This window comes from Acinonyx jubatus, chromosome C1, assembly GCF_027475565.1.
Source record: "Acinonyx jubatus isolate Ajub_Pintada_27869175 chromosome C1, VMU_Ajub_asm_v1.0, whole genome shotgun sequence".
NCBI lineage: Eukaryota > Metazoa > Chordata > Mammalia > Carnivora > Felidae > Acinonyx > Acinonyx jubatus.
This window is the reverse complement of record NC_069381.1, coordinates 182301231-182316614: the sequence shown is the minus strand read 5'-3', so window position 1 is coordinate 182316614 and position 15384 is coordinate 182301231. Positions and strand designations below refer to the sequence as shown.

The 15384-nt window shown below is 37.0% G+C and overlaps 1 protein-coding gene across 8 annotated transcripts in view; it reads left to right on the top strand.

The window, feature by feature from the left end:
* Positions 1 to 15384, top strand: part of SATB2 (SATB homeobox 2) — a 192231-nt gene that overhangs the window by 104836 nt on the left and 72011 nt on the right. For all 8 annotated transcript variants that reach the window (XM_053215516.1, XM_053215518.1, XM_053215515.1 and 5 more), the window contains one exon: positions 12038 to 12510. In XM_053215516.1, coding sequence (XP_053071491.1) covers positions 12038 to 12510 — 473 coding nt within the window. The remainder of the gene's footprint in view (positions 1 to 12037; positions 12511 to 15384) is intronic.

The window sequence follows — 15384 nt, the reverse complement described above, 5'->3', positions numbered from 1 at the left end:
TGGTTTCTAGATCAATTAAATAAAAACTATTTGTTTTTCCTTGTAGGATTTACAAAGTTAAAAGCTGAAAAGCACTTATCAAGTTCACAAGGTGCTCAAAGCTAAGTACAAGTACTATGTAAGATGTTAGGTCTAACGTGATAATTGCCTGTGCTAGGCATTGTTTTACAAGCTATTCACCTGACTGATGATAGGCATTCATTTCACCTTTTTCAAGAATTTGAGATTATCTAACATAGGAATCCTGAACTCCCAAGGGAACAGACAAATCTGGACTCAGAGAATATAAGTCAGGCTATGAGTTCTAACATTGGACTTTCCAAGCTGTCATCTTTCTAAGTTTCATGTTTTATTGTAATTTTGACTTACTTTTGAATAATGCCCCTATTAGACCAAAAGTTTTTTGAAAAAACATCTCAGGAACACATCCATTTTGTGCCCTCCTCAAAAGCCCTGTGAACATAGGACTTTGAACATTGTAGGTACTTATTTTGTTAAATAGTAATAGAATTGAATTTAATATATGAACTTATTTGAACGTATGCATTTAAAACAGTTTTGTTTTTACACATGTGATATTGTGACTAATTTTATTTGCTATCTGATGTCTTAATTGAGGAAAAATACAATCTTTGCCTTTAATTCGTATTACAAGTGTCCTTAGCAAATTAGTAATGGGTTAAAATCATTCTTTTTTTTTTTTTCTATTAATTAGTTATTGAAGTAAAGATTTAGCAATAGTCAATTCCACTGAAAGAGACAGTAACACCTTTGCTAAGTAAAAATTAGAGACCTACAAAAAGCATCCCTTTAAGGTTTTTCCAGCTAGTTTATTGAATATTTTCCTTAAAATAATGGTCTAAGACATTTAAGTCCTGTAAAAGCAAACACAATGGCCAATGGAAAAGAATGAATTATGGGCTTATTGTTTCTTTGATTAACTTTTCTTTAATAGTCTGAATTTAAGAATTAATACACATAGAATGCCAATTGGCAAGGGGAGAATGCTCCTAAACAATAAAGTTATTGAAATGCAATTTTTTTCTTTCGTGGTATATTCACCTCTGAAATTATAGTTTCAGAGTAAAATAAAGAACAAAAATAAATAGATAAAACTTACTTTAACCTGTACAGAGAGTTACAGAAATACTCAAAATGACCAATGTTATCAAACTATGATAAAGCATTGTTTGAAACCAAAAGGGACACTAGTGTTCAGATGGGGAGGGGCAGCTAAGATTACAGTAGGCGTAGAGGTGGGATAATACTCACTTTTTCCATGGAACATAATAGGTCCTATGAGCTTTTTTTTGCCAAAACACCAAGGTGTCCGGCTTCAAGTGCTTTATGGTAGATATATATGTTTTTGTGGATCTTAATATGATGGAAAAAGGAAGTTGATAATAAGGGGAAAATACACCTAAGAAAACCAGTCATATGGTATTATCACAATGCCGGCTGGTATACTTCGCTTATGGGGCTGGAAGCATTTTCCTTCCAAGCCTTGTTTTATTAGGAGTTAACAAGTTGGCTCTGAATATCTTGCTCTAGGCAGAGACTTTGCAAGCAAGTTCTCAACCCAGAGACAGATTCTCTTTAACAAATTTAGAGAAAAACAAATCTTTAACTTTCATAGTCCTAAAAGACTTAGCTTATTTTTTCCCCCTTTTACCCTTCAGTCTTTTCAAGCTCCTACTATTTTTCTTTAATTATATTCAGTAAACTCTTCTGGTAATAGATTTGTTTGTTTGTTTGTTTTTTTAATGGTGTGGGATTTACATTTGATATATATGGAATATTAGCTTTAGCTCTGGAAATCATGTCTGTATGTGTTAACAGAAAATGGATTTTATATAACAAATGGACTTTGTACCTCAGTTATTGCCTAGAACAGAATAAATCAGAAATATTTTCAGTGATTGGGCATATCTTCAGTATTGGCATAGGGGTGCTGTTATGGTTTGTCAGGGAAATTAGTGTCATGACACCTTTTAAAAACAGTTTAAGTCAGTGAAAGACTTGGGTGGATAGTATGGTTAATTAGTGATAATATGTAACCCACCTCAGAGAGAAGAGTCAAAGTAAATAGCAGGTTGAACCATATGAAATTGCTATTTTTATAGATTAAAATTAGATATTGCCAATTTCATATAGTTCAATCATATAGGAATTTATTGTGATTGCTCAGGGTTATCAGGTTCTTCTTACCTGTATTATGTGACTATGTATACCCCCTTTTACTTCTTGTTGTTTACATGTTTCAAAGAAATACTTCATATTTACAGAGTTTATAAAGAGTACTTGCCAAAGCTCTCAATTGTGTGATTCATGTCTTTCATCAGTCAAGTGGGAGTCCATACTGATGACACTCATTTTGGGACAAAACTTTTTTGGCTTCAAGAAAAATAAAAGAATTGCAGATTCGTGAAAATAAGTATAATGAGTGTGAATTTGTATTATGATACAAGTATGTATTTTTGTGTGTGTGTGTGTGTGCGTGTGTGTGTGTATACATATATATATGACTAGAATAAATTGCTAATAATAAAATTGGGTTGAAAGGGCTATGTTTTATCATCACATAGAAATGCATTTTAAATTATAGGCAGGTGTTACAGGCCCATCTGTGTACCAAACAGTTAAATTTTCTGAAGCAAATCTATAGGTTGACTATGTAACACCAATATTACTCAGTACTGTTTCTGTAGGCGCTGGCATCATTTCTGGCACATAACAGTTGATTAATAGGTACTTATGAATTAAAACAATAAACAAGTGTGAATAATCCTGTTTTAGTGATTAGCTACTTCAATTGTTGAGGAATCAGTGATTTCATCATTTTTAGAACTGACCCACTTTTTCAGTCTGTCACATCAGAAGGGTATAGAAGGCATATACTAGAGGCATCAGGTTGCACCCTTACCATTCAGATAGCCCATCCATCTTCATGTTGCCAATGGGTGTACATGCCTCGTGCAAGCATGTGTGCACATACAAATAGAGCAGCAGGACTTCTCTGTAGGAAAGTAGATCTGTCCTGACTCAAATCCTAAAATTAATAATAACCACATGCCCCTAGTTGGGTATTTTAGCAGAAGCCGTGGAACAAAGGCTTTAAGGTCCCAAAGACAGGTTTGAATGTGATTCTTTCTTTAATACATATGTGATATGATTTTTTCTGAGCTTCAGCTTCTTCAATAAAGTGGTCATAATAATATGTGTCATACTATTGTGAGAGTTCAATGACAATGATATGTCCAGGGCTTAGGTCAGTGCCTCAGCTACTGTATAAAAGGTAGGGCTTCATGTTACCTGAAATGCCAGTATGTTGTAAAAGAGGTACATGAGCAAGATAGATATGAGAATTTCTGCACTCATCATAAACATTTTCCTATAAAGGAAATTTATTAAAAAGTATTTGTGACATATTTAGGCCCTGAGAAGTTGACTTTGAGTTATGCAGAGAAAGAGAAAACACTAGGTTTTATTGGTCATGTGGTTTGTTTGTTATGTTTATGAGGCTCAGAGCCAGCAGCTGTAATCATTTTGAATATTTCTAAATACTTATCTACATTTGGACAGCTATTCAACCTTGAACAGATCACCTGACCTCTCTGATATTAGTTGGGATCATTGTCTCAGAATTGGGCTCCAAGTTTTGGGGGCTAAGGGGTTGGGGAGCAAGGAACTTGGGGTGGAGGTTTGGAAATCCAAAGCAGTGATATATTCAGGAATATCTTTTGTCTACACTCCAAGGTTTGGGTACCAATTCGAAATTATCAACTTGATTGGCAACTTTTCTACCAAGAGTGTCAGGAGCAAACCTGTGTCATACCTTTATAGAATCAACTCCAGAGTACTTTCTGAGTTGAAGGAGTCACAGAAATTTTGCCATTCCGTCCACCCTGCTTTCTTTGGCTTATATTCTTCTACCCAGGGCTTTTAAGAGAGGTTCTAGGGAATACTGGAGTGTTATCTTATTAGGGAATCTATTAGCACTCATTCATGCTAATCCGTTTACATTTGCATAAGCATCTTAATAGTTTAAGGAAAAAAATCCATAGGCCAGAAATTTCTCAGTGCAAAACCTTTTACCCAATTCATTGTATGCTTTCTAAGTATGGACAGACCCCAAGAGTTATTTCACAAAAGCAACTGTGTTAAGGTTTGCATTAAAATACGAGGTTCATAGTTCTGGAAATTGTATCAGTCTTTTAAGCAGTATTGGTAGATAAACCTGCAAGAGCAATACTACATCTACCGTGAGTGTCACTACATAAACTGCTATTATTCTTGTTGCAATAGGGAGTTTGGCAAAGAGAGATGTCTTAGGAAAGTCTTAGATTCTTGCCATAAAGAGTCAAGAAGCAGAAGCAGGTATTCTGAGAAAGGGAATTGTTTTGAAAATCCTAGCAGCAATTCTCTTTAAGACACTATTAGGTAAGTAACCTGGAAGGTTGCTTTAAAACCAATTTGCAGATAATCCTCCCTATTTTATAGGTAATCTCAATATCACTCAGGAAGTTAGAACCCAGGCCTTAAAAACCCCAGTTTACTCTGACACCTATCCTATGCCATCTTGCTGTGATTGACAGGTGTCTGATGTATGCTGATCAGACACTTTTCCTTTGGCTTTTAAATTCTGAGTATATTTTGGGGCATTTAGTCATGGAGTATATTTTGAATATTGAAATTTTACTAGGTTTACTTTACATAACATCTATAGCAAATAGACATAATAAAAACAATGAAATACAACTGAGAGAAGCAGTAAACTAAAGAGGAAAACTTCTGTGTGTGTGTGTGTGTGTGTGTGTGTGTGTGTGTGTGTGTGTGTGTGTTTAAGTTTGGACATTTTCGATGCCTTTTTATTCCCCGGGAAATACAAATAAGACATTAAACATTTGCTTTTTAAAAATACTGTAGAACATATATTTTCCTTCTTTTGGTTGATGTAAGTGTAACATGTACACATTTAGAGCATATTTTATTCCTTAAGTGTTTTTTTTCATTTTTATTATGTTAACTTTTGAAACTTAAAGCTGTATTTGCGTAGCATTTCTATAAGTTTAATTTCAAGAATTGTGAGATTATATCATTTTATTTCCCGTCTATTCTTCTGCATCCCAATTTGAAGGCCAGAATATGAACTATTAAGCCTCATTTGGAGAAACTGAACAGCAACATATCCCTGTGTGTACTGTGTGAGGCCATGTGATTCTGTATTGATAATGAATTCTTTTGAAGTATAGGAATTATTTTTAAAAGTGATATGATGTAACATGGCATAGTGACTTGAAAACAAGAGAAGATTGCAGTTCTTTAGGTGACCTTTGAGAAACAGCAGATGTTTGTCAGCGTGTCTTAATCAGGAAGTTTTGAAATGGGAAGCCTAATCTGTTAATCATAATTATACAGAGATTTTCTGAAACTTACAGTAGTGCTTTGACAAAGATCTTTCACATAGATACTGATCATCTAAACTTTACTGATACAATTCTGAGATAGTAATATTTTTCCTCTGGTAAGACTGATGTCCAGAGAATCTCCACCTTGCCCCACAAGGAGGCCCCACAGCTAATAAGAGGTATGGATTTGAGTACAGCTTTTTAATACCAGGTCCAATCAGTATAACATTTATCATCAACCAAAACTAAAGATTTTTCACAGATAATAAAATTTTTTAAATGGTTATTTATTTTTGACAGAGAGAGAGAGAGAGCATGAGCAAGCATGAGTGGGGGAGAGGCAGAGAGAGAGAGGGAGACAGAGTCTGAAGCAGGCTCCAGGCTCTGAGCTGTCAGCACAGAGCCCAACGTGGGGTTCGAACCCACGAACTGTGAGATCATGACCTGAGCCAAAGTCAGATGCTTAACTGACTGAGCCACCCAGGCACCCCAGATAAATTTTTTTAAATGCGTATACATTTATAATATAGTGAATGTTAAGTAAGATTAGAGGAAAAAAAACAGGACAACAGACTGACAGTTAATAAGTGTCTGGTGTAGCCTCAAAGACAACAGTATAAAAGCAAAGACAACATAGAACAGTGAGTCTCAAACTTTAGCATACATAAAAATTACCCATCTCAAAAGACAATCAGGGGCACCTGGGTGGCTCAGTTGGTTGAGCGTCCGACTTCGGCTCAGGTCATGATCTCAGTTTGTGAGTTCGAGCCCTGTGTTGGGCTGTGCTGACAGCTCAGAGCTTGGAGCCTGCTTCGGATTCTGTGTCTCCCTCTCTCTCTGCCCCTCCCCTGCTCACACTCTGTCTTGCTGTCTCTCAAAAATAAATAAACATAAAAAAAAACCACAATCAGTAAAAACAAAGATGATATAGATGTTGGTGCTTAAACTTTTGTGTATGTAAGAATCATTGGAGAGATTCTGATTTGGAGCCCATGAATTTGTATTTCTAACAGTCTTCCAGGTGATAAGGATTTTGATGGTTCAAGGACTATACAGCAGAGACCTGAAATACACAATGTATATAAAACATAAGTATATATCAGGGATTTGTTATAATTAAATACTTGACTTCCTGGATATAATGTAAAATCGCTTGAAATAAAATGAGATTTTTGTGGGGTGCCTGGGTGGCTCAGTCAGTTAAGCGTCAGACTTCGGCTCAGGTCATGGTCTCGCGGTTCGTGAGTTCAACCCCCTTGTTGGGCTCTTTGCTGACAGCTCAGAGCCTGCAGCCTGCTTCAGATTCTGTGTCTCCCTCTCTCTCTTCCCCTTATTCTCTCTCTCTCTCTCTCAAAAATAAATAAACATTGAAAAAATGAGATTTTTGCACCAAATATCTTTTAATTGTAATGCAGATTACTCCATGGGAGGAGTGTGACTTTCTAGTCTGTGAACAACCAGTCACGGCCAGCAATCATGGCCACTAAATAGCTACTGTTCATATGGTGCTCTTGGTTAGAACATCAACTCTGTGAACTTGGGGAGGCTTTAGGAACCCCTCCAGTTCTAAAGCAGGGCTACAATGGGCTTTCCTACTTCAGAGTTAAATGGAATCCCAGAAGCTCAGGGAGTGGTTAGATAATGGTTTCGCATTCCCTAAATTCAGTCCCATAAAGCTCAGAGGAATCTGTAAGATATCCTGGAACTCTGAGTTCCTCAGAAACCTGAGCTGACTCCAGATCTGAACTGTTCACCTGCAAGGCCCCTAGACCGAGACCCTTTCCCACAGGTTAGAAGAGCTACAGAAAGCCTCTAAAGCTACCAGGTATAGAAATATTTCAGCTCCACTTGCCTTGACAGTTCTTCAAGCCACATCCTACTTAGAAACTTGAACTTGAAGGTGGAGGTATCATTCCTTCCCAGGCACACAGATCACCTTCAGGACTTTGGCAACAGTAGAATCAAATTCATTGTGAATTAAATTACAACTCTGATTCAAAGCCCTAGAAGTGGTGTGTTTTATGTCTCCTTAATAAGTAAGCAGTTTGGCTCTATTGAGAAGATTTTTGGTTGTGAATGTGAACATTGCTTTCATCATCAGAGGCAGGACTACCATTTATCCTTCACTTTTTTTCAGGATTGGTTTTTTTTTTTTTTTTTTTTCCCATAGCTAAATATTGCAGACATTGAGATGGACCCTCAAAGCCAAGGTGTTGTCTCTGAATTTGGTTTAGTTTAAGACAGACTTAATATTATGTTTCCTTAGAGTAAAGAAAAAAACCATAAAATCACATACTGCTGTTAGGTCTACACCTCAGCCATTGTGATTACTTTCAAATAAATTTAAAAAGAAAGGAAGAGAGGGGCACCTGGGTGGCTCAGTCAGTTGAGCGTCCAACTTCAGCTCAGGTCATGATCTCACGGTTCGTGGGTTTGAGCCCCACGTCAGGATCTGTAATGACCACTTAGAGCCTGGAGCCTGCTTCAGATTCTGTGTCTCCCTCTCTCTCTCTGTCCCTCCCTGGCTTGGGCTTTGTCTCCCTCTGTCTCTCCAAAATAAATAAATAAATGTTAAAAAAAAGAAAGGAAGGAAGAGAAAGGTAGAAGGGGAAGGAGGGAGGGAAGAAAAGGGAAGGAAGGTAGGAGCGAAGGAGGAAAGAAGGAAGGAAGGAAGGAAGGGAAATAGAAAAGAAATAATGAATGTCCAAACTCAATTTTTAGATGGAGTCTTGTGCATTGTGATGCTTCTCTGACCTTTTTTTTTTTTTTTTTAAAGCATTTGTCTTTCACCTGCTGTGGCTTTAGAGGCTAAAATATTATTATGATATTTTTATGAGAGTGGTAGAAAAAAAATGAAAAAGCTTTTCAAATTTAGCAAAATCTGTACAAATTTTTACTGAAACCATTTACTGCTCTGGTCAGTGGAGATGTAGCTTGTTGATGAGTATTTGATTTTTAGGCATTCTGAAAAGTGAGGATGATGATTTTTTTTCTTTGTTTCTTTGTTTCTTTTTTTAATGTTTATTTATTTATTTTTGAGAGAGAGAGACAGAGAGAGAGACCAGGGGAGGATCAGAGAGAGGGAAGGAGAAACAGAATCCAAAGCAGGCTCTAGGCTCTGAGCTGTCCACACAGAACCCAACACGTGGCTTGAACTCAGAAACTGTGAGATCATGACCTGAGCTTAAGTCAGAGGCTTAACCAACTTAAGCCACCCAGGCTCCCCTTTGTTCTTTCTCTCCTGGCTTTTATTTGTAGAGCTATCAGGGACTGAAAAACATTGACAAAGGTTCTTCATTTGACCAAATTTTACTCAGTCTTCTAAATCTTCTCCATGGCCCATCTGTGCATTTCCTTGTAAAATCCAGTTTGAGCAAGAACCCTGTTAAGTCAGTTTAACCTGAACCCCCACCCTTGATATCTGATCACCCCTCAATATCTAATTGGGTTCCTCATCTCCTGTCATCCCCCTCAGGTGATGTTTGAACACCCTGGCATGTTTTTGGCAAAGAAGCAGGTTAGGTCAGTTTAGCCAGAACTCCCCTTACTCCTGATGTTGCCTCTTAGTAATTTTCCATCCACCCATCCCTACCTTGCTCTTTGTCTATAAATTCCCACGTGTTTATGCTGTTTTAGGAGTTAAACCCCTTCTCTCTCCCCCACTATAAAATCCCATTGCAGGCATCCCTTTACCTACTGCGATGGTCCTGGATGAGGTCTGCCTTACCACCTAATGAGTGCCATTGAGTATTTTTTTCTTTAACAACTTAAGGGGTATCTTTTGTCTTATAGGCAACGTTTTAAGACTCATAGTCTGTGGGCAGTGTCTGGTTTTCAGAAATGTTTTGTTTGGTGTTTATTGCAAATGGATTTAGTTGCCAATGCTTGAATAATAGGCACTATCATGTAATAATCCAGATTTTCTATTTTCTTGAAAAAAAATCTGAAGAAATGACAATATGAGAAAGACAAAAACTGGCTGAGGCAAGGTAGTGTCTGCTTCCTCTGGACGGCGCAGGCTTTCTCTTACTTCCCCTTGTGCCTCTGCGGTTGGCTTCTCTGGCTATTTTCCTCCACCTGGAGGTGTAGGCCTTTGCCTTTGCAATTCCTTCATTATGGTTCTCTAAGTACTTAGTACTTCATGGTGTTACTACGTGTCTGTAAGGACACTTCCACAGTCCGGTTTTTAATTATATGAATTTCTAAGGATCTGAGAACTCATAAGAAAAGGAACATACTATGCATAATCTTGAAGGAATATGGAATGACATTATTCAGATTCGTATTGCACCAATTCATACAGGTTTCTTGGAGCTCTGACGTTAATGCTTAATTGTGTGCATAATTATAACACTATAATTGTGTGTCAGTAGAACTTTTTGTTAATGATGTGATTTAGATATATTTCAAGAAAGTAACTCAATCAAAGTTGAGTTACTCAAATCAATCAATTAAGCCATTGAGAAATGAAAATACTGAAATTTTGGAAAATTAGCTTTTGGTCAAAGAATGCATGCTATAAGAGGATGGTTCTATATATAAGTAGAAAAAGAAATGGACAAGAGTTTTACATCTTAAGTACCTGAGCACATAATTTAGCATTTTAATTTGCCTTTATTTTGGCTGAATTCAAAAGGAGTTAAACAAAAATGAACCAAGTGTCTACTAGGGCCAAGTATTTCTGTCTATGAAGTACAATTTTACTCAGAAGCAGTCCATGGTTTCTGCACTTCTTTTAGTAAAGGAATCATAAGAGTGATTCCTGTCCTAGGCAAACTGTGTTAGATTACCCTTTGAAGGCTCTCAACCATGTGCTTGGTTTGGTTTTAAGATTGTATACCTTAAAGTTTAATTAATACAATGACTGAAAAATGCTTACATTTAAAGGATAAGATTAACATAATTTGTTCACCTTGAACGATGTGAAGGAAAGATGAATACAATGATATGAATTACATGGAAAAGATTAAGTTAGCAATTGAGACTTTAAAGAAGTCTGAGGTAAACTTTACTTACTTGGGGGTTCATAGGAAAGTTAAGCAATCACTTTGCTTTTTTAAGCAAAGCAGTAATAAATACTGTATATGTCTCAATATAAGGTGATCCCAAGACACTAATGTTTATTTCCCCAAATGAGAAGTTTTGAATATATAAAATAACCATTAGGCATATGGATAATGGTCAAATATTTACTTATATTTTAATGTATTAACTTCCACCTATGTATATTAAAATCACATATTACATAGAATATTAATTAAAAATACTACTTTTCTCCACCCTTAAAGTTCATGTGATTTGGCACTCATGTCTCTGCCATTACAGAACCCGTGTTTGGAGTCACCTGATTTTCTAGCACACACCATTTCTGTGAAAGTTCTTTTTGAGACTTAGTACTTTTTTGATAAAAATATGATTCTGACACTCTAAACCATATACCAAACTACAGCATCATTTACGTAATAATGGGACAATTATTTTTAAAAATTTGTCCTGTGGGTGACTACTTCTGATTTCCAGCATGTAACCATCTAAAGTAGTGTTCTTTAAAGTCTTAATAGTCTTTTGCATGATCATATCTAACATTTGCAACTATAACAAATAATTACTAAATCTGTTTGGAATTTTTACTTTAAAAAACAGATACTGTTAAGTTACATCTGCAAGGATTTAAAACTAGGAATGATGGAGGTTGTTTCAGCTTAAATGTGTTTTCTCCAAACAAACCTTTGTTTTACATAATAACATAATACAGAGATTTAGATAAGGATTTAACTATGAGGTGATTAATTCACTCTTTCCTGGGAAATATTCTTGGGAGAGGAAAAAATTCTGCCTCATGCTTGAACATATATGATACTCACTTTCTTTTACTTCTGCCTTTCCAGGTTATTCCTTAAATCTTCACTAGTAAAGTGCAATAAAATGTAATAAGGTAGCTATCCGGGGGGTAGGGGGGAGGAAGCATCTTATTTAATGAAAAGTCAAGAAGATGTTATAAATATTGTTTCTAACTTATCCTTGTACATAGAACAATCATTAACATATCCAATTTTTACAGAAATATTCCTATACCAAAGATAGCAAGTGAGTAGATAAAAAGGATATACTTCATGGCACATATTTTCTATGAATGTTCCCATAGTTGTATAATACTTATTGTGTGAGATTTTTATTAGGAGGTAGCAGTTAATTTGGCAGGAGATGTTGTCCTTGTCATTTCCTGATAACCATGAACTACACCATTAACCACAAACTACAGAAGATGAGAACAGCTGGTGTTTTTATAACAGAGGGTGATGAGGGAGATGAGAGAGCTTGGGAATACGAGAGGATTTAGAATTGATCATGCTTAGTGGTTTCTGTCTTAGTTATTCAATAAAATGCCTACTTTTAGGAACTGAAGAAAAATGAAGTAGTAAATATTATTGCTTTCATGTCACCTATGAAAAAATTATAACATTTTTCAAGGAAGGAAAACTCACTTTTACTCTTGGGCTTCCAGCTTCATATGAAAAAAGCTTATGTCATTAATATACCAAAAATATGATAATTTTGTACTGCATATATTAGCAATAAATTGCACCAATGAAAATAATGATGGATTTTCATTTTTTATCTCTTAACAGTGGAAAGAGTGGAACGAGAAAACCTTTCAGACTATTGTGTTCTGGGCCAGCGTCCAATGCATTTACCAAATATGAACCAGCTGGCATCCTTGGGGAAAACCAACGAACAGTCTCCTCATAGCCAAATCCACCACAGTACTCCAATCCGAAACCAAGTGCCCGCATTACAGCCCATCATGAGCCCTGGTCTTCTTTCTCCCCAGCTCAGTCCACAACTTGTTAGGCAACAAATAGCCATGGCCCATCTGATAAACCAACAGATTGCCGTTAGCCGGCTCCTGGCTCACCAGCATCCTCAAGCCATCAACCAGCAGTTCCTGAACCATCCACCCATTCCCAGAGCAGTTAAGCCAGAGCCAACCAACTCTTCTGTAGAAGTCTCTCCAGATATCTACCAGCAAGTCAGAGATGAGCTGAAGAGGGCCAGTGTGTCCCAAGCTGTCTTTGCAAGAGTGGCATTCAACCGCACACAGGTATGCTTAGCATTGCACATGATAGTTGGTGGTTGAAATGATACTAAGGACAGAATTGTGACATCTTCTTTATCTCTTCAAAAAAACTTTATTGATCCCAGAGCACACAGAATTAACTAGTAATCCTTAGCTCAGGAAATACTTGATACGTGCATAGCCATAATTAATTAATTTCAGTAAATAATGAATATCTGTGAACCCATCACCCAACTCAGGACCCAAAACGTTACCAATGCTTTGGGCCTATGTGCTCCTTTCTTTCCTCATCTTTTCATCTGCTTTTCCCCGGGTATAACCCTGATTTGAATTTTGTGGTTAACATTCACTTGTTTTTTAAAAACTAGTTCTAAAACTACTTCCGTACGCACAATCTATTTACTTTGTTTTTGAACTGTATAAAAAGAATATCATTGTATGTCATAATTTCTATAATTTTTTAAGTTTTTCAAAATATACAAGTTAGAGTTGAGATATTGATAAAGTGGGGGTGGGGGGAGATACCTGGGTGACTCAGTTAAGCATCTGACTCTTGATTTCAACTCACTTCGTAATCTAATTGTTCATGAGGTTGAGCCCCGTGTCAGGCTCTGTGCTGACAGTGTGGAGCCTGCTTGGGATTCTCTCTCTCCCTCTCTCTCTCTGCCCCTCCCCTGCTTGCTTATGTTCTCTCTCTCTCTCAAAATAAATAAACATTAAAAAAAAAAAGATATTGTTAAGGTGGTAATGAATAATTTACTCATATTTTTCAATATTTTCAGGTAATTACATGCCAATATAATACCAAGCAATAAAAAGATAAACAGTTTATTTATGTAGATCCTTCTATTGAGGACCTCACCTCAGAGTTTCTGATTCCATAGTCTGGGGTAGGACCTAGAAATTTGCATTTGTAGCAAGGTCCCAGGTGATTCTGATGCTGCTGGTCTGGTAGCCATATTTTGAGAACCATTAATTTGGTCCTTACATGAGTAACAAGAACGTAAAAGTGCCAATCTCAAGGAGGTAATGACCTAGTAGTAAAAAAACCAAAACATATTCAGATAACAAAAGTGTGAAGTAAGGTGAGTGGTGTAGGAGAATAATGATGGTTGTAGTGGGTATCTATGGGGAGCTGGGGGTAAGGAATACTTATACTAGGATGAATATAGTGAGTCTTGAAGAGGACAGTAGGTTTAAATTTGATCACCCTACTAAATGCAAGGCAGGAAGCTAAGCTCAGTGCAGATGCAAAGATGAAAAAGATCATAGGCAAGCACCATATGTAAATACCTGACTTGAATATTAAGTTTCTGGGGAGTGAGACCTTGAAGGATAAATAGAATTTAACAGGCAAAGATGGAGAAGAAGGGTACTTTAGGCTAAAGGAATTAACAAGAAAAGTGCTGAGTCAGGCATGTGCGGGAATAGCTGGTAGTTGATAGCAAAGCTAGATAATAAAACTTAAACGGGGAAATAGATCAAAAAAGGTCTTAGGGCCATGCTAGGAACTTTGAACCTTATTTAATAGGCACTAGAAGCCATTGAAGGTCTCATGTAGGAATATGCTATAATCCAGTAATCAGAATTGGACCTTAGGAAGATCTTTTTCTCTCTCATGATAGCGAGAAGGTAGGAATATCATTTAGAAGGCAGCCATAAATATCCAGCTGAAATGTGTAGAAGTTCTGAACTAGGCTGGTGGTGGTGGGATAAAGAGTACAAAATCAAGAAGAATTGTGGAAGTAAAATTGACAGAAAGTGCAACCACCTGAATGGATAAAGAGGGATGGACAATAAAGATAATGCCAAGGTTAGAGCCTTGTGGCTGAGAAGAAATCTGTAATTATTTAGAGAGTCAAAAAGAACATTGAAAGAGATAGTTGGAATAAGTTTAGTGATTATTTTGGATCAGGCTATTTTGACTCCAAAGTGCTGGCAGATCTATCTTTCTTTCTTTCTTTCTTTCTTTCTTTCTTTCTTTCTTTCTTTCTTTCTTTCTTTCTTTCTTTCTTTCTTTCCTTCTTTCTTTTCTCCCTTCCTTCCTTCCTTCCTTCCTTCCTTCCTTCCTTCCTTCCTTCCTTCCTTCCTTCCTTCCTTCCAAAATGTTGATTTATCTATTTTGAGAGAGTAGGGGAGGGGCAGAGAGAGAAGGAGAGAGAAAATCCTAAGCAGGCGCTGCCCTGTCAGTGTGGAGCCTGATGCAGGGCTCAAACTCACGAACTATGAGATCATGACCTGAACTGAAATCAAGAGTCGGACGCTGAACTGACTGAGCCACCCAGGCACCCTGTACTGGCAGATTTGTTCAAATGAAGGTATTCAGAAGTCATTCAAAATATGAGTTTGGTGCTAAAAAGAGTTTTCAGGGTTAGAGAAAGATTAGAAATTTACTGACAGAGCCTGAGATTTAGAGAGTCGAGGGAAGGAAGAGGAGAAACCATCACCACTACTCCCACCAGGAAAAGAGGTAAAAGAAATGCCAGTAGAGATGGGAGCAGGTGGAGATGGAAGAATAGGGAGGTAGTAGTGAGAGTATACAGAACATGAATAAAGAGTTTGCGGAAGGAGACTTGTCCTTGTGAGCAAAACTAAGATGTCTGGGCATGAGAAGCTTGAAACCATGCCATGAAATTTGGCAATTGGTTGGGAGAGACCTTTGGCAAACCTAGAGTGTAATTTCATTAGAGTTGAGAAGGCAGGAGCCAGAATTTAGGAGTTGAGGAGTGACTAACTGTTGAGGATACAGAAGCAGGGGCTGCAAATTACTCTTTCCAAAATTTGGTGTTGAAAAGCAGGTCAGAAGTGTGTTGACAGCTTGAATGTGATAGGGAGTCGATCTGAGATAGAAGGAATTGTGAAGTAGTTTGGGATCTCAGCTGAAGTTAACAGGCATGA